The sequence below is a fragment of the Malaya genurostris genome, chromosome 2 (genome assembly GCF_030247185.1).
Source record: "Malaya genurostris strain Urasoe2022 chromosome 2, Malgen_1.1, whole genome shotgun sequence".
Taxonomy (NCBI): domain Eukaryota; kingdom Metazoa; phylum Arthropoda; class Insecta; order Diptera; family Culicidae; genus Malaya; species Malaya genurostris.
Genome location: NC_080571.1, coordinates 331,890,998 through 331,916,608, shown reverse-complemented (window position 1 = coordinate 331,916,608; position 25,611 = coordinate 331,890,998). Strand labels below are relative to the sequence as shown.

Genomic DNA, 25,611 nt, shown 5'->3' with positions numbered 1-25,611 from the left:
ACCTTTAAGGTGCAAAAATGTGCAGGATCGCATAATGTTTTCTGAAAAGTAGAGAAAAAATGCTATAAAATCAAATACTATTGAACAGTGGCAACCCTTTCCTACCTTTATAGAACTCTAATGGCAAAACATCACCATTGCGCCATATATTTTGTATGGAAGGATGAAAAGAAAGTTTACAATACCCTATCTTTGAGAGGATATGGAGAGCTTATTTCTTATTCAAAAATTTTTATACTTTAAACTGTAATCCTTCACTTATCGGAGAATTCAAAAAAATTAATACAGTGCAGGAAAAAAAATAAATTTATTTTTTGGATTTCTGCCACCTTGGCATCACTGTGCGACGTCTGAATGCGAAGAAGAGCTACATTGATTCCACCTGAGCATTTGGGGTTTTTACCACCTCATTATTACTGATGTTGGTGGAAGAATCTCAGCACGATATCCAGTTCCATCTAACGTACTAGAAAAAATGAACAATTCTCGGTCAAGATTTACCTATTACACTCGGCCAGTAGAACATCGGAACTGATATGTGCCTGGGTGATTTTTTAAGAGGTTGAGAACTTTTTTAAACAATAAAACGCATAAAATTTGCAAAATCTCATCGGTTCTTTATTTTAAACGTTAGATTGGTACATGACATTTACTTTTTGAAGATAATTTCATTTAAATGTTGACCGCGGCTGCGTCTTAGGTGGTCCATTCGGAAAGTCCAATTTTGGGCAACTTTTTCGAGCATTTCGGCCGGAATAGCCCGAATTTCTTCGGAAATGTTGTCTTCCAAAGCTGGAATAGTTACTGGCTTATTTCTGTAGACTTTAGACTTGACGTAGCCCCACAAAAAATAGTCTAAAGGCGTCAAATCGCATGATCTTGGTGGCCAACTTACCGGTCCATTTCTTGAGATGAATTGTTCTCCGAAGTTTTCCCTCAAAATGGCCATAGAATCGCGAGCTGTGTGGCATGTAGCGCCATCTTGTTGAAACCACATGTCAACCAAGTTCAGTTCTTCCATTTTTGGCAACAAAAAGTTTGTTAGCATCGAACGATAGCGATCGCCATTCACTGTAACGTTGCGTCCAACAGCATCTTTGAAAAAATACGGTCCAATGATTCCACCAGCGTACAAACCACACCAAACAGTGCATTTTTCGGGATGCATGGGCAGTTCTTGAACGGCTTCTGGTTGCTCTTCACTCCAAATGCGGCAATTTTGCTTATTTACGTAGCCATTCAACCAGAAATGAGCCTCATCGCTGAACAAAATTTGTCGATAAAAAAGCGGATTTTCCGAATGGACCACCTAAGACGCAGCCGCGGTCAACATTTAAATGAAATTATCTTCAAAAAGTAAATGTCATGTACCAATCTAACGTTTAAAATAAAGAACCGATGAGATTTTGCAAATTTTATGCGTTTTATTGTTTAAAAAAGTTCTCAAGCTCTTAAAAAATCACCCTGTATTATAAAGAACTGTACTGCTTTTTTCATAATATTTAATTGCGTTTCAGAATGTTTAATATAACTAATCTGTAATTTAGTCTAGACGCATAGTTTAAAATTCTAGTAATGAAAGAGGGGAAAGTTGCACAATTTAAACAATCGATCAACTACCAATTCGAATTTGGAAGCATAAATAAAGTGTGTCATATTCGTATTCACGACATCCAGTTATGTCTCTGACATTACACACCCGTACTTTTTTATCTAGGAATTATCCTATACTCTCCTATCAATATTTGATGAGTCGATGAGCTGTTGGTTAATCCTTAAAATTTATGCAAATTTTTCCACTTTCCTTCTATATCCACTGAGATATGAGATTCGCCCTTTCTCGATTTGTTTGCTTATATGTTTCTTGTGTGAATAATGAAGTTACGCTTTCGAGCATTTTTTGTGAAATTGGCTAGTTTGTGGTATTATAACAAATCTGACGCAGCAATCTGAAAATAGGTTTGACTCATCAGTGCAGAGCAGTTCGCACGGCTTTTTCACTTACTCCTTCCTTTTTTGCTATCTTCCTCAGTGACAGTCCGCGTTCTTTGCACCATTTGTACACAATTTTTCGACGTTGTGTTGCTGAAAGTCCCCGCATTTCAAAACAAACTAATGAAAACGAATAAACAACTGCACAAGTTGTTAGAGAAGAGTGTAAACAACAGGACGCAGCCATAAAAATTGACAGATTCTGAACCATTGCTAAATGGCAGCGGTTTTTAGTTGCGTCCATACTTTCTGGGACAGTCTTTATGACTTCTGATAACCGGATTTTGACTAATCAAAGGGGTAATTTAAAATCTTCATCCAGCGAAAGCTTAAAAAATTGCTGTTGAATTTTTCTACATTCCTAAGGTTGTAAGAAAACCCATAATTATGGGTCGTTTGGGTGAAGGAAATTTAGTCACAAAACTTTAGCTAGAGCAGTTCGAAGAATTGATTCAAGAATTTATTCGCAATTATACTGTTCAGTTACCCTTGACGTGACAGTGAAATAGTAGAATTAGGTGACTAAAAAGTGTAATTGCGAGAAAAATTAGTGCCATATAGGCTATGACACCTACAGTCAACCACCTAGACTAAGTGTCTAAACTCGACAGACTCTAAACTAGTTGTGATTGGTGAATGAATGTGTTATCAATCTTTTGGTCTAAGCCCGTTCATCTACTTTCAATTCAGTTTATCTTGAATACGTGACCTTTTTAATATTTTAAATAATCAAGTCGGATGCCAAGTGTAACATGTGAATATAATTCACGGCTGTTTATTTCTGTAGGAAAAGCTATTCATCTTATTCTAAACCACTTCATTGTGTAAATAAAACTTGAGGAGGAGTTCTGACAAGAGTCCTCCAAAGAGGCAACAAATTAGTCGATATCCATCAATCGAATCGTTTCCTACATCACTCGTTTAGGAATGCTTCATTAATTCATTTCGTTGACCCAATTAAATCGATACATTACAGTGATATTTAATTAACATCTTGAAACAAGTAACATTGTACTGACAAATGGAAGCAACCAACTGTTCATAATCAGTGGTTGTCACCTTCTTGGTTTAGTGAGCTGAATAGCAGAAAATTTGACGCCAAAGTATATGCAAAATAATTACGCTTGTACGTACGCTTGAATGCAATGCGTTGAGAAGGAATGCAAGTTTGCTTGAAAGGTGTCACAGAAGACTGAAATTGCAAGCGACTCGATTTCTTGTTCGAATATACGGTATGGTACTGACAACGAAGAACTGTTGAATATTATTCGGTATTATCATTCTAAATAATCTTTTTTACGTTTATGAACGAAATAAACATTGACACTAATTTCAAACTTCAATTGTCTACCTGGCTTTTTATAACGGCCAATAAACCACCGGTCAGCATTCACTTTGACTGTGAATTTTGAAGAATTCGGTACTCGCTAAGAGTTGGTCAAAATAGTAAACGAAAATAAGTTTCTGCTAAAATTAATGCTCTATTTGCATTGGTTCCCCTGCAGTTCCTCTTAAAAGGATTGTACCTTTTCAATTTAATTCAATGTTATGAGTGAATAATTCTAAGATTTGACAAATTCATTGAAATCAAGATGTATTTTTGCGGACGGCACCATTTTTACAGTACATTATCTCCAATAAAAATAAATACTAAATTAGTAAAAATCTGAAATATTACTTGTAAATCAATTCAATATTTCATCTAATCAATAAATTTTAAACTGCATAATTCATTTGCAGAAAGATTTTGAACTCAAACTACTTCAATATACCTATTGTAGATTCAATTTAGAAAATTTCACGAACGTTTCACTTTTTCATCACGAATTATTTTTCGATTTGAGATCTTTCGCACAACACAAGAAACAAGAGTAAAAACCTTGGCAATTAAGAAAACTAATAAGCAAAAAACCACTATAACATCCCACGAATAGTAAGCATATATTGACAACTCGCTGCCATGTGATTTCTCCAAACGGCGCGGACCATTCAGCAGCACATTTTCGATGGACCAAACCGACAGTTCGAGTGGCGTGTGAGGTCTATGACGATAGGCTTGTGAAACAGCGCTCGCAGCTTCTCGTACTCTAATCGATAGAATAGTAACATTAGAACAAACATTTTTTCGATTTCAAACTTGTTGCTTACTCAGACCGAAGACCCTCTTGGATACAGGTGAAAACATATTCGGGTGTAATCCGTTCGTAATGCATGACAACTCCCATACCACGATTAGCGAGGGCAGCCGCATTAAGGAACTGATCTCCATAAATAGGTGTTACGACAACTGGAACCGCACAATGAACTGCCTCCGATACGCCTAGTAGTCCACCATGCGCCATAAACAGACGAACATTTGGATGACCTACAATAAGCGTACTTGTTAGATAGTCATAGCACAAAAAAACCTAAAACATCTCACATAACACATCGCGCTGTGGAAGCCATTTCTTCAGAACAACATTCTTCGGAAGATCTTGTAAGTTGTCATCTTCCCACTTCCACAGCACTTTAAACGGTAACCTGCGCAACGCACTTATAATGGCATCTCTTTTAACCGCAGGTAAAGTAGACGCCTTTAAAACAGAACCCCAGGATATCACTATGACACCTTCGGGTGAGTTGTCTAAAAATTTCTGAATTTCACCCGGAAGCGGCTGTTGACTTCTGATGTGAACGCCACCAACCTCAACTACGGCAGGAACCAACGGTCGAGCTCCACTCAACGTGTAATGTTGATTGACCAGTATCAAGCTAGTGTTCTTGGCAATGTCTCTAACATCGGGAATTTCTCCCCCGAACTTGGCTGCCAACAATCGGTTATCATTCCACTGTACGGCGCGGTACAAAAGCTTGACCGTTCTCGTCACTAACCAGTTTTCGAACCGTTCCCAAAAGCTCATCCGTTCCGAGAAGGTACTGAACTCGGACGGTATGTACGCGGGACTGTCTGGTAAACCAACACGGTCGTAGTGCCACGGCATGAGGGCACAGCTGCTGAGACCAACGAGCGGCACACGAAGCACATGGCTCAAACCTACCATGCAGTCTGTCGAAAAAAACTCCGTCACAATCAGATCAAACGGCTGTGATTTATGTATCTCTACGATACGATCGATCGCCGACGAGTTGAGAGCAGCCGTACACGTTTCGTATCCCCACCGAGCTAATTCGTAGAATTCTTTGAAATTGTCCCAGAACGTGCGACGAGAGAAGTTCTAGAAATAAAGATATCTGTATTAGGAATATTATTCTATGAAATCATTTTCCCTACCTCCAAACTGAAAGCGTTCGTTAAGATCTGCTGTCCTTCGAAACTATATTCGCTGTAGTTCGGAAGCGGTTCATCCAGGTTCGGGAAATAACTGACCACCGTTACCTGATGACCGGCTTGCGCAAGTCCTCTCATGATTGGATGAAACACCTTGAAATGGCTTATACCCGGATGAGGAAACAGTCCTAGTATACGATGGGTTGATCCTGGTTGCCCCACCGAAATCCATATTAGAAGGAAAGTTAACCCGGAAGACACACCGCAATGCATCGCGGACTACGAGAGAAATGAAGTTCAATGTTATGCGAATTGATAGAACGAAACGTGAGTGGTGCTTCGAGAAGGGGTAAAATAAAAAGCTGATAACGATTCGTTACGTAAAGGTAAATAAGACACAATTTTCAAGTGAATATTTTATTGATAATTTAGCCAAACTATTTATCTTATCTTATACTCGTCTGAATGGAAAGACAAATTATCTGATTGGCAATATTTATTTTCTTTAGCATAAGAAATTATATTTCTCGTTAGTTATTGACTCAGTCGAAACATTTGAAATGACAATCGTTCATTGGTAAAAAAAATCTTATAAAAAAACAAAAAAATATCAAAATAATAAAATGAACAACAGAAACGATAACTTTCACAGTTCAACTTCAGACGCGAATCCCTTCAACAAACGTATCATCCAATTAACATCAATTCCTCAGTCGAGCGAAGGTCGCAAACCAAATTTGATCTTAAGATTATCATCCCCCAGAAAACCACCCTCGCGAAACAAGTCGAAATGTGTGATCACATACTTCCACGAAAAGCTGGTTCCCTTGGAAAAATCAAACATTCGATTCTCCCGGACGCATTTCTCCTCGTACTCGTTCACCACTTCCATAAACACTTCGCACCTGCAGGAAAAAATATAATGCTTTAGGAAGAAAAACAAAAAGTTATTTTCGCAATTTCGGTACAAACTTTTTCTTCGATCCTTTCGCCCAGCAGATGTAGGCATTAACTGCCGAATTGGTGTCACTTATGAAGTTAGGCTGTATGACGACGTAAATCGTGATTCCATTATACGACGTAAGATGAGGAGAGTAGAATTTGGCCTCTTTCGACCAACGGTATATTTCAAAACTTCCGATTGCAAAAGGATTCCTGAAACGAATAATCAAATAAGACCGTTTTGGACAGGTCGTTCCGTTGCCATATCAAGATCACTTACATCGATTTCATCGAAATCTTCATCGTGTCCAGTTTGGCTTGCAATCGTTTCAAATCAAGAAGCAGCTTCTGCTTAGCATCGTCCGTTGGCGACGACGAAAAACTGCCCAAACTGGTCGGTGTGGTTGGGCATTCGTCGGCTGCTTGCTTCAGCTCTGCAATTTCTTTCTTTAAATTCGACACTTCGGATTCGTACGATGCCATCACCGCATTCAACTCCGACTTGGCTTTTAAATTATCCGCTTGCAAAATGAAGTTCTGATTTTCGAGTGCAGCTATTTCCACTAGCAAAAGATCTTTTGTTTTCCGTTGGTCAAGTAATAACATTTTTACTAGCCGGTTTTCTTCAAGAATGTTTTCGGGGCGAACGCCGATTCTTAGTATAAAATCTCCATCGCTCGACAAATAGCCACCAACATGAAGCTTATCAATTGAAATCAGTTCAGTGCGAGCCATAGATTCACGGAAGCTGAAACTGGCCCCGGTTGCATTTATTTTCGTTGCATGAGATAATTCCACGAATGTCTTAAACTGAAAATCCTTCAACATCTGATTGGGATACATTTCTAATCCTATCGTAAGCGGACCAAGATGGAACATCACGGTCCACTGAATTCCACAACCATCCATCAGATGAATTGTGACTGGTTTTTGCTCCAAAACCGGATCCTTTGAGATGTTGAAAACTACTGTTCGCAACTCACAGGTCGGTATAAGATCGCTTAGAAAACCAAATTATTTACATTATCTGTACTGAAATATTGATTCACTCTTACCATTGAATATCATCCCAACGCACCGGTTCGAGGTGCAATTGTTCCAAATCTTTCAAAATTCTATCGCATCTTTTGTTCAACGATTCTTGAAGTCGGAGAAAATTGTTTGTATTCAACGTTTGGATTTGTTCCATAGCCTCTCGTTGCTGTAGTTCTGTTCGTCCGATTATTCCCTTAGTGCGAATAAGGATTTCTCTTTTTTCTGCCGTTCTAGCCAACATACTTGACGTTTGTTGTTGTACCAGCTGATGTATGTCCTTGAGAATCTGCTGCTCGACTTCTTCGACCATCTTCAAATTTTCATCCGCTTGACGAATTGTATTCCAATCAATCAATTTCAGGTGTTTGGGAACCTGTTGAAATTTCTCGACCGTCTCCAGCAGTTTCTGACGGTAAATTACTTCCACGCTGTCGATGGTGTGCCGCTTGTGATCCGATTGCTTAATAAAACAGTCACAGCATATCTGCATGTCACACGTCAGACAATACAGATCCCGGCAGCGGTCCGGATGCACCTCACAATGGACAATTTCTTCATTTGATTGTCTGATGCAGAAGCATCGCCGGCAAAGGACGGACGGTGCATTGAATAGCGAAATGAGTTCAGTCGGTTCTTTTGAACAGCTGGTACAGCACAGACACCCACATTCAGTACAAGTTTGACACGTTCCATATGCGTCGAAACAGCTAGTACACAATCGCTGATCGGAGTATTCCGTGTATTTTGACATGTTTTTACACAAATCGACACGAAAACCAAACGAAGGTTTTTTAGAGAACTAATATTATTGTTCCTTGTATTTACAGAAATAATGGATTCCTTTCTTTCGGTTTTTTCTCGAAGAACATTACCAATGGTCCTATCAACAAATGATAGTACCTCAAATCACTGTTTAGAATGAACTGGTGAACATATCAGAAATACGAGGTTAAAATTTCAAACATCTTCAGACAGTGTTGCAAAATTCTTTCAATCCGGAAAAATGTCTGCAAAATTTAATTTCTCTATGAAATGAATCGTATGAGCAAGTGACTGATTCTATTTGTCCACTCTCTTTTTCGATTTTTTAGACGTGATCATAAAGTTTTACCAAATACAAATTATAATACGGAATACTTCGACAAATTTTCAAGGATACATTCTGCATCGTGTCAGAGTGACAATGTACTTTACCGAGTTTTCTATGAAACTAGCAACACTGAAGGGTAAGAACAAGTTCACCATAGTTACTGTTTATTATAGTGAAAAATAAATAAACAAACAGTTTTTATCTGATAATCAAGATCACAAGCGAAATGTAAGTTAAACAATAATCCAGAATGGTTAAGCCACCATGAATATACTACTAGCTGTATTGATATTTGTAGATTCGTGGGTGTTTGTGTTCATTTTTCATCTTTTGTGCTAGTGCCGGTGATATTTAGATTGTTGCAGTTTAATACAGCAACGATAAACATAAACAAACAAGTTTGTTTTGCACCGTAGACACTAGCATAAAGCGTTGCCAGAAACGATCTCCTTCCACATTTTCAAACTATCGCAATGAAAGGGAGTAATTTGCTAGGCTTACTTGTTCAGGCTGTGAACCAAACATTGGCGGTTCGTTTGTATGGGAATCAGGAATCAGAACAAATTGGCTCATTCTTCAATCATTTTAACGGTCATTTCGAATATTCCTTTATTTGGGACAGTACTCACATGTGTCATGATGGCGCCACGTTACCCTATCAAAAACATCCTGTCTGTCATCTAGACTGTGTTTATTTTTTTCATTTACCAACAGAGCTGCCATTCATACAGAATTACCTATAATGTATTGATTTGTATACGTCCATGCGAATTTCATGCAGGATACAGATGTTGTTCTTAGTGACAACACAACTGCTTCCGAAACATGAATAAAAACACCTTTTGTTTTAGGTATTTAAAATTTTAATTTCCTGCAGAATTTCAATAGTTAGGAAAGGATATTTATAAGAAATTTTAGCTTACGTTTAGTTTTCTTCTTCTCGCTTACTGTGGTTCGTTCAACTGTTGTTCACACGCAGGTGTTCAGGCTATATAGGTTAGAATAGTTTAGGTTTAGTATTAGGTAATTCAATACTTAGTTTGTTATTATAATAACATTTCAATAGAATAAGATAGTTTAGATTTCATACCTAGGTTTTAAAGTTCACTTTTAGGATAAAATTACTAGTAATAAAGTAAACAATACTTCACTGCACTGTACTGTACTGCTATTGCACCGTGACTTTTAACTTTTTTGGTTTGACAGCGGTTCCTGCTTCCTCTTCGTTCCATTGGCGCAGTGACCTTTTGACTGCTCGATGGGGGCACCACCAACTGACGGGAGAAGCACGTTCGCAAATGGCGTAACACTCCCCCCCAGTATGCTGCACTTAGTTGCAGCCTACTCTGCTTTGCTTCTGACGTCTAACACAGCTAGCTTCACGGCTGGACGTTCATAGACCCCTTTTACCGTTTGAACTGTCGCACGTCTTACCTGACCGTCACGGTTAGTCACACCGATGACGCGACCCTGTGGCCAACAGTTTCTGGGATGATCTGGATCAGCAATAATTACAATATCGCCGACTTCAATAGGTTTAGTTTTCTGGTACCATTTGGTTCGTCTGGTTATCTCCGGTAGATAGTCACGAAGCCATCGTTTCCAGAATCGATTCGCCATCACTTGGGATAGTTCCCACCCATGTCGTAAAACTGCTACGTTCTCACTGTACAGCGTCAACGGCTTTGAACCATTGGACGATCCGAGTAAGAAATGGTTCGGCGTCAGAGCAGCTGCAGATTCAGCATCAACTGGAACATGCGTGAGTGGCCTTGTGTTCAGGACTCCCTCGATCTCGATGAGCGCGTTCTTTAGCTCTTCGTCAGTCGGTCTGCGACCACCAACGATCTCCCCCAGGTTACGTTTCACTGTCTGTATCAGTCGCTCCCAGCTGCCGCCCATGTGCGGTGATACCGGAGGATTGAAGTGCCACGAGGTTTGAGCACTTGTGAACTCTTGCATAAGCCTTTCCTGATTCACCACCTGCAACGCTTCCTGTAGCACGCGATCTGCTCCGATAAAGTTCGTTCCTCTGTCACTGTAGAAGGAAACTGGCACTCCACGACGTACAATGAAGTTTCGAACGGCAAGTATACACGAATCAGTAGTTAAAGAATGGGCAATTTCTAGGTGAACAGCTCGGATTGTAAGACAAGTCAGTAGAACCCCCCACCGTTTCTCAACCCTTCTTCCCAGTACGACTTCGATAGGACCGAAATAGTCTATTCCAGTATGAGCGAACGGACGTGTGAAAGCAGCTAACCTTGCCGGTGGAAGATCAGCCATAGCAGGTGGATTCGCGACGGCATCCCGAATCTTGCAACGTTGACAACTACTTCGAGTTTTCGTAAGTACAGCTCGCAATCGAGGAACGTAGAACCGCTGCCTTACTTCGTTCAAGACCGTTCGATGATTTTGATGGTGGAACTTTTCGTGATAGTACGCTAGAATGAGACATGTAACGGGATGCACTCGAGGTAGGATTATCGGATTTTTTGCATCATCGAGCAGAAACTCACACGCGTCGACTCTCCCTTTCATTCTCATCACACCGTGAGTATCAAGAAAGGGGCACAGTTTATAAATAGCACTACTTTTCGATATAGATTTCGACGACTCCGATTGCGGCCTATCATTTTGTAACAAGGTGACTTCGTCAGGAAAAACATCAAACTGCGCACTCTTAAAGTGGTATTTCTCTGCCTGCTGGAGCTCTTCGCTGGACAATGAACCGGTGATTAGGTCCTTCCTTCTTACACGAAGTTGTAAGTTTGTCACAAATCGAATTACGTATCCGGTCACACGCAACAGTCGCTTCCAGCTGGAGAAGTTACTAGCGGAAATCATTGGTGATGATACTTGATGATGAAGGAGAACACTAGGACGTAGCTCCTCGTCAGTCACACTGTTCTTGTGCACTATGGGAGGCCAGAAGTCTTCTGACAGCTGTAAATACTTCGGACCGTTAAACCACCTGCTGTTGGGACTCATATCAGGTCGTCTCTGCCATTTGGTTCCATCGTCTGCAACATTCAGCTTAGTTGGCACCCATCTCCACTCTGATACCTCTGTCGTTTCCAATATTTCACTGATTCGAGCTGCTACAAAAGGGCTGTATCGACGATGATCCGACTGTAACCAGCAAAGAACGTTGCGGGAATCGGTCCAATAGAAACGCTTAGAAATTTCTAACGATAGTTCTGTGACCAAACTGTTAACGAGTCTTGTTCCAATCACTGCTGCAGTTAACTCAAGTCTTGGGATTGATAGGAATTTCAGCGGAGCAACTCTGGTCTTTGCACACAGTAGCGTACATTCGATATTCTTCGTATCCTGGAAGCGCAAGTACGCAGCGGCTGCCATACCGTTCTCGCTAGCATCAACAAACACGTGTAGCTGAATCACGGTTGACTTGCTAGCCGTCGTTTGCTTACGGAAGCATCGCGGTATGCTGATGCGTTCCAAAGAAGGAAGAAGCGTGACCCAGTTTTTCCATGCTTCGAACTGTTTGTCTTTGATCAATTCTCCCCACTGGACTCCGGAGCGCCACACTTCCTGTAGAGTTATTTTAAGTTGCATTAAATAATTGGAGATCAAACCTAGCGGATCAAATATGGTCATCAAAACTCGAAGCACTTCGTTTTTAGTAGGCCGACGGGTTCCCATCAGCAGAGCTTCATCGAAGCGAGCCCAAGATACCTTGAATGTCAATCGGTCGTTCGATGTGTCCCACCACATTCCTAGCACTTTCTCCGTCGCTAACTCTGTCGCTAGATCCAAATCCTTGTGCACCGCTGTTTCTCCGCGTAACGCAGCTGTGACACGTTGAGAGTTCGACAACCAGTTTCTGATCTCGAATCCGCCTTCTGCGTGAATAAGCCGCACAGCCATAGCAAGCTCAATTGCAGCTTCTTCCGACTCCTCACTAGCCAACATATCATCAACGTAATGTTTCCTGATTATTGCATCAACGGCTGCCGGATATTGTTCTTGAAACCGCTCAGCGTTACGATTCTTCACAAACTGCGCTGTACTTGGGGAACAACACGCCCCAAAAGTCATAACCTTCATTATATACGTACTTGGCTCCTGTTCAGGTTTTTCTCGCCATAGAAAGCGTTGACAGTGTTGGTCTTCCGAACGGATGCGCACCTGATGAAACATTTCGCGGATGTCTCCACATATTGCAATACGGTATTCACGAAACTGGCACAACACAGCAGGAAGTGAAGTTAATTCATCCGGTCCAGTTAACAGTACTGAATTTAGAGAAACACCGTGGACGGATGCTGCCGCGTCCCAGACAATTCGCACCTTTCCGGGTTTATTCGGGTTAATAACAGGGAAGATTGGTAAATACCACACTCGTTGCTGCTTCTCTTCGAGTTCTTCGGCAGTTAATTTCCTAACATAATCCTTTGCTATATAGTCTGCCATCTTTTCCCGAAGAATGCGGGTCAATTCTGGATCACGATCCAAGCGTTTCTCTAGACACCTCAATCGACTTAGTGCCATAGGTTTACTGTCGGGCAAACGGATCTCGTCATAACGCCAAAGTAATCCTGTTTCATACTGGCCTAAAACACGACATGTTAGTGTTTGTAGTAAACGTTGCGATCGCTCTTCATCAGTGGATGGCTGGATTTTCTCCGGCTTATAAATGCCCAAACTTTCCAGGCTGAAGAAACTCTTAACGGCACGATGAAGACGCTGAAGACTGTCGTCGGAAGAGTGGTTGCACTCGCAAATGTGGTAGATACGATGTGCTGTTCCATCAGGATCCGGTAGGTTACTGCTTCCATAGATCGTCCAACCTAGATGTGTTTTCACGGCGATCGGCTCGCCTATCTTGCCTTCACGACTGCGACGAACCAATGTTATTCTGGCGTGTTTCAATCCTATCAGGATACGCGGACGAACGTTTTTGTACGACGCTACGGGAATATCGCAAAGATACGGGTAACTCTTCTTAAGAGTATCGACATCGAGTGATTGAACTGGTAACTGTAAATCTTCCACTGTACGCACATCATCTAGCACAAACTTACGCCCAGAATGTCCGCTAACTACGACATCAGCACTGCGAGATTCGGATTCAAACCGTTGAGTACCACCGGTCCATTTCAGACAGAGCGGCTTAGGTTTTCCATCTACCTCTAGGTCTTCCGCCAGATTCTGGTCGATCAGTGTCAACTCCGAACCATCGTCTAGAAACGCGTAGCATTCTACCTGCTTCGTGGCTCCGTACAGTGTAACCGGTAAATAGCGGAACATTCTGACTCCGGAACTCGACAGATGAGTGTTAACATTCGTTTCCTCTTTCATTGAAGACTTTCTATCAGCGCTTTCGGTAACAACTACCAACTCTTTGTGCAGTAACTGGTGATGTTTGAAGGTGCAACCATTCTTCCCACATGGCTTTGCGTCACACCTACCGCCATGTTGCCGAAGACATCTACGACAAATCCTAAACTCACGAACAGCGTCCCACCTTGCATCGTACGATAAACCTTGGAATCGTGGACACTTTCCTGCGTTCTTGCAGCTTCCCTTGCAGATCAAGCAGCACTTACTCGTATCAGCTAGTGTCATTTCGCGACTATGTCCTGGTTTCTGGGACTCTGGCGGATACTGCTTAGCTGTTTCTAACGGTGAGTAGTCGGAGTGAGTGTTTAGGAACGCCTTTCCCTTCGATTTACTACGAGAGTCAACGTATTTATCTCCTCCTTGTAGTCCGCACACCAAGCAAGCATCTTCTGCAATATCGTAGATCCATTCACTATACACAAATAAATTCACTTTCGCAGTTTTTCGTTGGTATCTTGCCCATTCCAGCTTCAGAGACGATGGCAGCTTTCCGATTATTTCATTCAGTAGAGTGACATCTCGTTTGTACTCCTTTCTTCCGCACGCGTCGATTGTACTACACAGATTCTGCACGGCTAACGCATGATCGATCAACTTATCCATTGCGTCCGGCTTGATTGGTGGCATTCCTAGCACCTTTGCTCTTAGCGTATTGATAATTATTTGGGGCTGTCCGAAACGTAACTTCAATGTACTGATTGCCTTCGGCACAGTCGATGGCATCATAAGCAGACTACGGACAGTGTTGAAGGCTTCATCCCTCAAGCAACTTCTAAGTCGAATCATGTTTTCCTCATCTGTATAACCGCACATCTTAGATGTGCTCTCAAACGTTGACAAAAACATCGGCCATTCTTCTGGATTACCAGCAAATTTCGGAAGATCGCGAGGTACTACTTGACGAGCTGCTATCTGTTTTCTCGTAAGACTCGTACGTCTTTTAGCGGACTGATGGTAACGATTCTTCGATAAATTCTGAGAACCCACGGGAGTCGACTGCTTTGGTGGCTGAAATAACTTTACTTCGTCCTCTCCTTCTGTGGTAGTGTATTTATCTGTTGAACTTCCATCTTCGTTTTCACTATCACTGGTCGATCCCGAAATGCTCGACTGCGAATCATTCGGATTATTCGAATCGTTCTCCGTCAGCCATGAGCGCACTTTGGCATCTGAACTGCGCTGAACACTAGCACGGCTGTTATGAGTACTGCTACGTTCCTCGGCTTCAGCCATGTCCTCCAACAATGAAAACTTTCTCTCTAACATTTCCCTTTTCCGCTTCATCTCCTCTTCCAAAAGAGTCTGCTCGGCCTCAAGCCGCTTCATTTTCAGCGCCAGCACCGCTCGCTCCGACTTTCGTGAAGAATTCGACACTAATGATTTAATGTCCTGCTTCAAACTGCAATTTTCCTTTGCTTCTTCTTCCAATTTTTCTTCCGGTTTAACTTTATTCGCTTTTCCTTCAGCTTTCTTCTTTCGGTTCGCATTTCCAAGTTGTTTGTCTGTCCTTTTCACCTGGTTCGGGGAGCTTTTCGTCAGTTTCGTCGACTTCTTCTCCTTCGTGTTGCTTTTACTGGTCTTTCCAGTTCGCGCAGGATTCCGTTTCGAGCTCGAGAACATCTGGACTGCCTTCGCGTTCGCACATTTACAGCATTTCCAATCGTTGTATTCGATCTCCTGGGTTACTCCTACACACTCGAAATGATACCAATTATCACACGAATCACACTGAACCATACGGCTATTATCGACGTTTTGACACATACGGCAACTATTCGACTCGAACGCGGCGATCGCACCGGGGAATTCATTGATAAGGGGAGATTTTTCATTTAAACTAGACGGTTTAGGTGGGGGGACGTTAGTGAGAGAATTATCTTTATTTGATTCATTCCCGAGTTCTAGCTGTTCACCTGTCTTACCTGCCCTTACATCAGTTTGTTCTGCAGACATCCTTCAGTAAACAATCCAAGTCCAAATCAGAACTTTATCGCCTCTATCAGCTCTGCCAGCACCGTTATAATCCAAGTAAACGAAATTAAAAATTGTTGTTCTTAGTGACAACACAACTGCTTCCGAAACATGAATAAAAACACCTTTTGTTTTAGGTATTTAAAATTTTAATTTCCTGCAGAATTTCAATAGTTAGGAAAGGATATTTATAAGAAATTTTAGCTTACGTTTAGTTTTCTTCTTCTCGCTTACTGTGGTTCGTTCAACTGTTGTTCACACGCAGGTGTTCAGGCTATATAGGTTAGAATAGTTTAGGTTTAGTATTAGGTAATTCAATACTTAGTTTGTTATTATAATAACATTTCAATAGAATAAGATAGTTTAGATTTCATACCTAGGTTTTAAAGTTCACTTTTAGGATAAAATTACTAGTAATAAAGTAAACAATACTTCACTGCACTGTACTGTACTGCTATTGCACCGTGACTTTTAACTTTTTTGGTTTGACAGCGGTTCCTGCTTCCTCTTCGTTCCATTGGCGCAGTGACCTTTTGACTGCTCGATGGGGGCACCACCAACTGACGGGAGAAGCACGTTCGCAAATGGCGTAACAACAGATTTAATACATATTGCCAAAACTATATACATAATTGTGCCTACTTCTCATCCTCCAACGCAAGACAAAATCGAACCCGTTTTGTTACAATATTTACTTGCTTCTGGTCTGCCGCCACTTAATTTCAGGTTATAACTACCAACACAATAAAAAATAGTCTAGATGAACAACGTTGAGTCAAATAAATGGTTACCTTCCAACATCGCGAAAAAGTTAAATATATTATCAACGTAATCCAATAATTTATTGTGGCGATTCATTTTCAAATATTTTGATGAAATCAGGCATCCCTGCAAGCAGCTGATCGGTGTTGACAAACGAGGGGAAACCAACTAGTAAAAAAACTTTTACATAACACAAGGGGTGTACAAATAGTAAATAGTTCGCGCAGTACAATATAGGTGGAGCTAGTGCATAACGAAAAATTTTTTTTATAAGAATGTACTCATACTGTCATGTCTGTTAGTCTGTGCCAGAAGGTCAAATATTCTAAGAAATGAAAGCCAGCAATCCAGAATTTAGAAGAGAAATTCTCTGGCGAAAAATTTCGTTTGTTACGTCGGTAACGAGTATTAGTGATTCCGTTAAAGCTAAATTACCAAAACCCTACACACTCATAAATTTTGTGTGAAAGTATGTTTATTTCCAAAATCATATAAAAATTCTGTGACTGAATTTGTATGCACTCTGAAAAATCAGATAAACAAGCGAATTTTGGTATTCAGCTTGGTTCGTGGCAAAGAAATTATGATTTCGCATTGATTCGACAGTGTATCTTTCAAAACGATCGTTTGACGTCAAAACGACGTCATTGAAAATTTCACTTGTTTCACAGCGTTTGCACATTTTCTAATAAAAGCATGACATTCCGATTGTTGTAAAACTTAATGACTACAATCTTAAATAATGATGATTTTGAATTCAAAATTTTTTTAAATAGACCAGATCAATCGACAAGTTGTTTAATGGTTCTAAACAAGTAACTTTCTCTTTGCCAGTGGTATTCGTTGAGTATAGACTAAGACTAAAGCAGTTGATTTACTTTCAGTCTAGAGATCTTCCAGTTAGTGATTGTGATTTGTTTGTGTAGAAAACCGAATCGTATGTGCTAAGTTTGATTATATCGTCTTGAACTGCACAACACTCTTCGTACAAGTGTATTTGAACATGCTATTGTAAATTTAATTTAAGCATATATTTCGAGTCGCATTGTGTAGAATATTGAAAATATCCCTCATTTGGACACCTACAAATAGTAAAAATTACATAAAAGTTCGACATAGTAAAGTTAGTCTAACATCTTTGTTTCCCTGTTGTTTTAAATCTCCAACCTATTATGCCAGATCGACCTGGATGGTTAGGATTTACTGAGCTTCATTTCATCTCCATGTTACAGCATACGCATATTTGATGTTATTGACTGTAGTTTCACGAGGTACTTGAAAATTAATTTTTGTTTTGATGATGGTAAGACTAGGAAACCGCTTCGTTTCGCTCCGTTTTCTTTCAAAACGGTGCGTGTTGTTGCGGAATTAACACGGACGATTTCACTACTTTTTTCAAACTATTTGTTTATTTATACTGGGTTTCCTAGCAACTGTTCGTAGCAACTAAAACAGTGTTGCTCGAGAATTTGATTTTTATTATTAGCAAGGGGTCACTTGATTTGTGGTAACTGATGGTAAATGATCAACAAACACTTTTCAGGCCGCTTTTTCTTCGAAGTGCCTGTTCGTGTCGTCGGTTTTACCTTCAATTTACCATTCTTTTAGAAAGTTGAAGGTTTCGGGTATCGTTTTATACAAATAGTTTAGTGATAAACGTGAAAACCACTTGGTAATTAATAGAAAAAAGTAAACAAAGAGAAACTGTCACTTGCTCTTAGAGCCTTTTGGAAAATCAATCGAGATTTTTATTTTTTTTTTATTATTTCGATAAGGCTGTATTAGCCAGTGACGCACTTCTCCGATTATTATGTTGGGACTATGAAGATTTTCATTAACTTTTCAGCATTGAAGAACAACTTATGACACAGACTAACAGACAGGACACTCAAATTAGATTCTTTAGCCATACAAACGGTCATTTCGAATATTCGAATACATATTGCCAAAACTATATACAGAATTATGCCTACTTTTCATCCTCCAACGCAATACAAAATCGAACCCGTTTTGTTACAATATTTACTTGCTTCTGGTCTGCCGCCACTTAATTTCGGGTGAAAATTACCAACACAATCAAAAATAGTCTGGATCAACAACGTCGAGAAAAACAAATGGTTACCTTCCAACATCGCTAAAAAATTTTAATATATTATCAACGTGTTCCAATAATTTATTGTGAATCGGCTGCGAAGTCTGTTGAAACAGATGGTCAAATTCCACTACAGGAATGTAATACCAAGGCTTTTTAGTTCAAAGCTCGCCGCTCAAGCAACGCAGCGATCGCAAAAGAGTAAGTTAAATTCTTCAATATAAGAGAAAATATGTTTGTCATAGAAATTTCGCACAATGCTAAAAAAATCGTATGAATTTCATAAGACTTTTTATTGGCATTCGTGACTTCATAAGGCGGTCTTAAAACCCATGAAATTCCATAAAATTTTTTGCCTGAGTGTACAATCGGACCCTGTCAGCTTGGAGGGAAATCAATGTTCAGTTCAGCAACGCCATCGCACGGCATTACATTCAACATGTTATGTCAGTTGTATGGGTGCGCAGTGCTGCTATTTTGGCGCGCACGAATTTTACATTACTCTCCCCTATTTCTATGTACGAGATTCAATGCAAACTCGCCTGAGGGCAGCATTCTCGCAAAAAAGGTTGTTGCCAAAGATTTGTTTGGGAAATGTGAGAACTGGATATCTTGTTAATATGATGTCTTTGGTACAATTCATGTATCATAAATGGAAAAAGAATATTTGTATTACACATAATTAAAACTAACTGTTCTTTGAAACTACAAAGCAAATAATTGTACTTTTACGTCTAAAAGTATGCACATAAATCGTGTCTGAAATTATGCATTCAATTATGTTCCTTTACCGTTACACACATATGACTTACTGTTGTGTGACAAAACACGTGATTCATTTGAATACTTTTTATTGAAATATTACACGAAATGGGTGGAGAATTCAATATTCTTAAGTAAATTGATACATAAATAAAGAACCAGCTTGTGAGAAATTCTGGCAGCTAGCAGAGGTCTGTCAAGATTCCTTCAGCTGTCAACATTTTACAGACGAAATAGCGTCATTCTCTCATCAGGTCACGTCATGCAAGATCGCTCATCCTTCTTTTTTCTGTTCAACTTCTTTTGATATTCGCCAATCCTGCATGTACATCCAAAAAAGGAAAACGAGTCTTCCCGTAAAAACATAAACCAATGACTTTACAGCATAAACAATTGATTTACAATTAGATCTGTGGGATACAATACATTTTATTTTATTTTGACAAGATTTGTTTGATTTCCAACGATTTAATATATTGTTTCTACGATTCTACAATTGAATCTATTGTACACGTGGTGTTTCAAACAATATGCAAATTGTACATTTGATTGTTTTCCTAGAAAACATGTATGAGAAAATTTTATGATTTGAATTGTTACGATACTTAACAACCTATACATTCTATTGTAGAAAGTATGTTCACAATTATTTGAATAGTGTATAACAAAACATTAAAATATTTTTCAATGGTCAAAGCAAAATTGTGGAAGGTTTAGTAACAGCAAATCGTATTGTTTTTCGGCAGTATTTTGTCGTGAATACGACTTACTTTACTATGGGGCGCCTTTTCAAAATTTACCCTCTGAGAGAGTGATAAGTTTTTGATCGTGAATATCTCCTGTTATATCTAACGAATCAACATAATTCTTGCTACATGCCATCGGAAATATGATCACAATTTTATGATAAAACTTTCAGTTGTGTGACATATTCTTAAATAGTTCACAATGAAACTTTTCTGAAATGTTTGGTATAAACGAGTATCAAAGAGGATAATTCATATGGCGCGTTTGCCTTTCTCGTATTTTGAAAGCTCATAGCTCAGTGATCTGTAGAAGGATTTATATAATCTAACTACCAATAGAATCGAAAATCTTCAACTTGAACGTGTATCACAACAATATTGAAGTTTTTCAATAGTACACTATTGAAAAACCTGTTTGATTTAACCCATGACAGCACCAGCCAATCAGAACGCGAGATGTCTGTATCTATACAAGAGCATCCATATAAAAGTTGAATGGTTCACTTTTCCTATCATTTGCTGAGCAACTCTTCCCGAAACAAGACACACGATAGCAACATCGAGGACCTGTCGTCTCATTGTTTCCCGATATGAATGCACGAGACACCGTCAGCACAATGACACCGAAAAAGGCAGCCAAAAAGTCCAGCAAGGCCCATTGCCGAAACAAGACACACACGAGAACCATCTCAGATCTCAATATTTCCTACCAAAAGATTCATCAAGATGGGAGTTAAAATAATTTGCACCGTCACACATTGAATTACGAACGGCAATGCGAAAGCGAAAGTGATGATTTTGAACACATCTTTATACTAGTTTACAAATATGCCGTGCGAAACAGATTTGCCACAGATCAATATGTATTTTTGTCGCGATTACTTTAGTATGCGGCCGAAAACAAAAATTGTTAGAACAAATGTTTCCACTTGATTTGCGCATTCTACTTTCCAGGCGTATCAGAACTGGCTAAACTTAAAGCAATTCTAAATATTTCTTTATCACAGTGATGTGGTCATCCTGAAAAGGACGGGGTTTTCAACGGATGGCCAGCTGCAGATGGCGAGGGATGATTTTCGTTTTCGTTGTCATGGGCAGCGTTACCGGTCAACTCCAACACTTCGGCAACCAAGTACTCCATCACTGCCGCCAGATAGACCGATGCACCAGCACTGACACGCTCGGCGTAGTTCCCCTTCCGAGGCAAACGATGGATTCTGCCGCCAACTGGGTACTTCAGACCAGCACGGTTTGAGCGGGACTTTACCTTGCCCTTAATTGTTCCTCCACAACATGCTGTTAGCAGCTCGATGACCCATTCAGTATTACTGGCTGCCGCTCTGCTAACTCTCTCTTTTATATCGTTTCACTGTTTCCCGTTCTGCGTATAGGAAAGGAATTCTAACAAAGGGGACGTCCTACCGTGCTACCACTAGCACGTATAAAAGGAAATGTGATGTGAGAAATAGCGTCATTTAAGTTAAAGCAGCTACTCTGTACGTACGAGACACCGTCAGAACGATGGCTCCGAAAACAGGTAGAAAAACAGATTTGTACCGTCACTAACACATTCAATTACGAACGGCAATGCGAAAGCGAAAGTGATGATGTTGAACACATCTTTATACTAGTATGGGGTCGTGTGAAAATATGCCATGCGAAACAGGGTTGCCATATATACAGGTTAATCTGTATTATTATTATTACTATCATTATTATTATTAGAATCACTCTTGCATACCGAAGATCGTAGATACATTTCAGACCAGGCCATTGCAATTGTCTCGTACTGAAATTTCGAGAAGAATCAGATATCTTCGAACTTCATAGCTTCAATAAAAATAAACTACAAATTTGTCGTACCTAGCTTCCTATATTAGCAAATTAAAAAGGAATTGTTTCAAGTTTGGAATATATAGTTGTAGAATAGTAGCTGTTTAATGTAACTAATCTGTACTTTAATGTAGGTGTATCGCTTCAAATTCTATTAGTGAAAAAGAGGAAAGCTTGCACAATTCATACAATCAATCAACTAACTGATATTCGGAAAAGTGATGGGAGCGTGTCAGTTTTTTCGTATTCACGACATCCAGTTATGTCTCTGACATTACTCACCCGCCTTTTTTTATTCGGGTTTAGACCAGGTAAAAGGAAAATACTGGTATATTGAGAAAAGAAGTTTTGCATATCACGTTCGGTAATGCAAAAGCTATGTTATTGCCTTTCATTTAAACTTCTAATTTAAAAAATTAAACCAAAGGTGCTAAAAATGAAGAACCGGTTCAAAATGGTTCTGCCAGTCTTGTCTGCAAAACTCCGGCAAAAACAGAACCAAAAATCAACTGGTGATTTTATACAACTGTAAAACCGCAGCAAGCCGTTCTAGTTTTATTTATTCGAACAGTTTTCCTGTCAAATTTGAAACTGGCATACGCTATTTTTTCTATATTGTAAATTTCATTGTCGTCTAGAAAAGATTGCGATGCTATAAGATGGCATCAAAATACCGCAAATCGCTATCTTTGCGTCTGTCATTCGCATCAATTCAACCCCTTCAAGACCACAAGCCAGAAAAAATATTTTTTAAATTGACCGTTACAATGACAAATTTCTATTAGCAGAATAATTATTAAGTTAACTTCAATCATAATGAATTCAATTTGATAATGCGTATGTGATCTGTCATCGGCTACAATTTGCACTGATTTTTGAAGCGTATGCTATTTATTTGACATGATGGTTATTTTGTGCTTAGTATGTTTTCTTTTCATTCATATTTTGTATTAATCGACGCCTTGGTCTTCAAAACTGCTTTATTCGAAACATTGTCGATTTTAACTAGAAAAATAAACTATTACAAAAAATTTCAATGAACAATGAAATAACACTTGTCGCTAAGGAATATAACCAGTTGAAACTGGAATTGACCTCAATCCGCCAGCCGATTAATGCTAGTTAATTTCAATACAACAGACAGCGAAGGGTTTAAAACAACTGTCCAATATTCTGGCAAAGATGCCAGGTGAATTTTTAAGCGTCTACGTACTAGAAATGCTCCTATGCGAGCTCAAAATTTAAAAGTATGACGAAAAAACCAAACAAAAACACTAAAGTAATAGAAAAAGTCATTAAATTGGACGATTTGTTATGAAAACCTCAAAAACCTGTAAAAAGGTCTGCTTAATTGCCAAGTCTGCTAACAAACGGAATTGAAAATTTACAAACCAATCTACAAATGTACGATTCCGTTGCATTCTAAGTCCAGCTGAAAACCACTATATTTGAAACACGACTAAAACACTGCTGGGGCTGCCAGTTTTTCATGTTATAAAATGCAGATTTAATTTTTAAAACTGACTTAAATTATGCATCTAGAACTAGAACACTACTGAATATGCCCTCAGAGCAAATTCAGCAGCTAGATGCTTTATCTATAGTATAACTGAAACAGGAACAAACGTATCCACAGCAAACCGGTTTTTATTTTAATTTATTCGAATAGTTCATCTGTCAAATTTTAAACTGGCATATGCTGCCATTATATTTTAACTATATTTGAAACACGAGTAAAACACTACTAGAGCAGCCAGTTTTTTGTGTTATAATATGCAGATTTAATTTTTAAAATGCATTAAAAATTATGCAACTTGAACTAGAACACTACCGAATATGCCCTAACTAAGTTAATTGTTACTACAGACTCTCATTGTAACAGACTTTCGAATACTTTCTAGGGAGCCAAACGAACCGTCAAATTCCCATACTATAACCAAATACAAATAATAATACCCCTAGGTCCCATACATTCGGAACGCCAATGTTTGGTTCACAGAATGATCAATTTAGCCTAGCCTGTTTCACTGTTTCGTCATGACAGCTTAGTAAAGTTGGAAAAGAAAATCTCTGGCAACGCTACAACATAAAAGTATGCTAGTAATTATCGTGAAAACAATGCGTCACTATCAAAGAGCTGATAAAAATATTTCTGCGTCACGCTATGTTCGCAGGATACATTAACGGATAGCGGAATTAAATTAAACTGCGTTATAATTGCGAAAATGACCTATATATTTTTGGTCTTCAAACCCCACATGGCATACAATTCACAATGCTACATGAAAACTTAATTTTGTTACCAATTACCATACAAATTTGATTGTTCGTTTAAAATGGATAGATAGATAGATAATGTTCAAACTGATCCCTATAACCCACCAGTGCGCGACAATACATGGTAAAGCGAAAGACGTTTCGTTGCGCTGCCGCAGATGAAAGGAGAGGTTCGGAAATACTAGGATAGTCAAAAAGGTTGCTTTTTGAAGAAAACATCTATCATTCCCAATACGCAAACGTAGCTCAATCAAATTTCAACTTCGTTGGTTTTGAACATAATAGAGACCAGGCCAATTTTGTTACGTGATCAGTCGTCTTCTTGAACGTTTTTATAAAACCTTGAAACTGCAACAGCTGCACTATGTTAAGCAATAGAAAAATATTGCTTTAATTTAAATCATACTGTATCTTGAGATCCACTTGGCGTTCTTGTTTGTCTATGTTACTTCCGTATAGAACAGTTCGAAATACCTGAAACCAGTCAAAAAGATTGATCATCCTACCGCACTCGAGGTGCAGTTTATATGCAACAGAAAGATCCGGAAGAGTGGAAATGAGACTGCAGTCATCGGTAAGTTCGCAACATTCGCACTGTAAATAGTAGTGAGGATTGTCGAGTGCAGTAGCGCGAGTGACACCCACAATATGCCTCAGAATAGCGTAGCAATCCGTTCTTAATCATTATTCATGTGTTCCAACGGCTCAACCTCGAAAAAAGTTTGTCCTCGTATGCTGGACTCATCGTTATATTCAATGATCATATATTCTATAAAAAAAATGCGTTTTAACAATATAAAACGCTTTTCAACTTACTTCTAAAGTCTCAGGAGAAAAATTTCTCTGATTCAACCTCAGGGATCAGAATAATAAACAATAACTATGGTGAGTTGAATTGTACCCTTCAGCGTTGCCAGTTGTATGGAAAATTTAATAAAGTACATTGTCACTCTGACAATGTACCCTAACAGTGTATCACATAGCTCAAAAAGTGTCCTCGAAAATTGGTCGGAGTATTCCGTATTATAATTTGTATTTGCTATAACATAGGTTTGTTTGGTTCCCTAAGAAGTATTCACCGTTCTGTTACAATGAGAGTCTGTAATTGTAACTGGAGACTTAAAAACCATATGAAAAAATCAATGACATTTTTGAATGACTTTTCTCGTTTCTTCTGCTTGTGTAGCAACCAGTTTATGTCGATTGTCAACAATCGAAAAAAACCATTAAATTCAATTCGCTTAAAACAAAGACATCATATTAACAAGATATCCAGCTCTCACATTTCCCGAACAAATCATTGGCAACATCCTTTTTTGCGAGCATGTCGCCCTCAGGTGAGTCCGCATCGAATCTCATACATAGAAGTAGGGAAGAGAAATGTCAAATTCGTGCTGATGCTGAATGTGATGCCGTGCGATGGCGTTGCTGAACTGAAGATTGATTTCGCTCCAAGCTGACAGGGTCTGCT

At 39.3% G+C, this 25,611-nt stretch overlaps 3 protein-coding genes across 4 annotated transcripts in view; all 3 read right to left on the bottom strand.

Moving 5' to 3' along the window:
* Window positions 1–3,453: 3,453 nt before the first annotated feature.
* Window positions 3,454–25,611, bottom strand: part of LOC131431604 (UDP-glucosyltransferase 2-like) — a 48,496-nt gene continuing 26,338 nt past the window's right edge. For both annotated transcript variants that reach the window (XM_058597422.1, XM_058597423.1), the window contains exons 2-5: window positions 5,267–5,542; window positions 4,415–5,210; window positions 4,141–4,357; window positions 3,454–4,079 (exon numbers count right to left, since the gene is read on the bottom strand). In XM_058597422.1, coding sequence (XP_058453405.1) covers window positions 3,791–4,079; window positions 4,141–4,357; window positions 4,415–5,210; window positions 5,267–5,536 — 1,572 coding nt within the window. In that variant the 5' untranslated portion in view covers window positions 5,537–5,542 and the 3' untranslated portion in view covers window positions 3,454–3,790. The remainder of the gene's footprint in view (window positions 4,080–4,140; window positions 4,358–4,414; window positions 5,211–5,266; window positions 5,543–25,611) is intronic.
* On the bottom strand, window positions 5,803–8,077 carry LOC131431607 (uncharacterized). Its single transcript, XM_058597425.1, has 4 exons — window positions 7,261–8,077; window positions 6,486–7,205; window positions 6,236–6,418; window positions 5,803–6,168 (listed from the first exon to the last, which is right to left on the bottom strand). The coding sequence occupies exons 1-4, from the start codon at window positions 7,989–7,991 to the stop codon at window positions 5,973–5,975; spliced, it is 1,830 nt and encodes a 609-aa protein (XP_058453408.1). The 5' UTR covers window positions 7,992–8,077; the 3' UTR covers window positions 5,803–5,972.
* LOC131429343 (uncharacterized) lies at window positions 9,672–15,650 on the bottom strand. Its single transcript, XM_058593417.1, has one exon. The coding sequence runs from the start codon at window positions 15,648–15,650 to the stop codon at window positions 9,672–9,674; it is 5,979 nt and encodes a 1,992-aa protein (XP_058449400.1).

Excerpts from the sequence above, each read along its gene's own strand:
- LOC131431607 (XM_058597425.1), bottom strand. The coding sequence starts at position 7,991 with ATGTCAAAATACACGGAATACTCCGATCAGCGATTGTGTACTAGCTGT. Across the intron at positions 7,206-7,260 it reads CGTTGGGATGATATTCAATG|CGATCTTATACCGACCTGTG; the intron begins GTAAGAGTGAAT and ends TGGTTTTCTAAG. Across the intron at positions 6,169-6,235 it reads GCGAAAGGATCGAAGAAAAA|GTGCGAAGTGTTTATGGAAG; the intron begins GTTTGTACCGAA and ends TTTTTCCTGCAG.
- LOC131429343 (XM_058593417.1), bottom strand. The coding sequence starts at position 15,650 with ATGTCTGCAGAACAAACTGATGTAAGGGCAGGTAAGACAGGTGAACAG.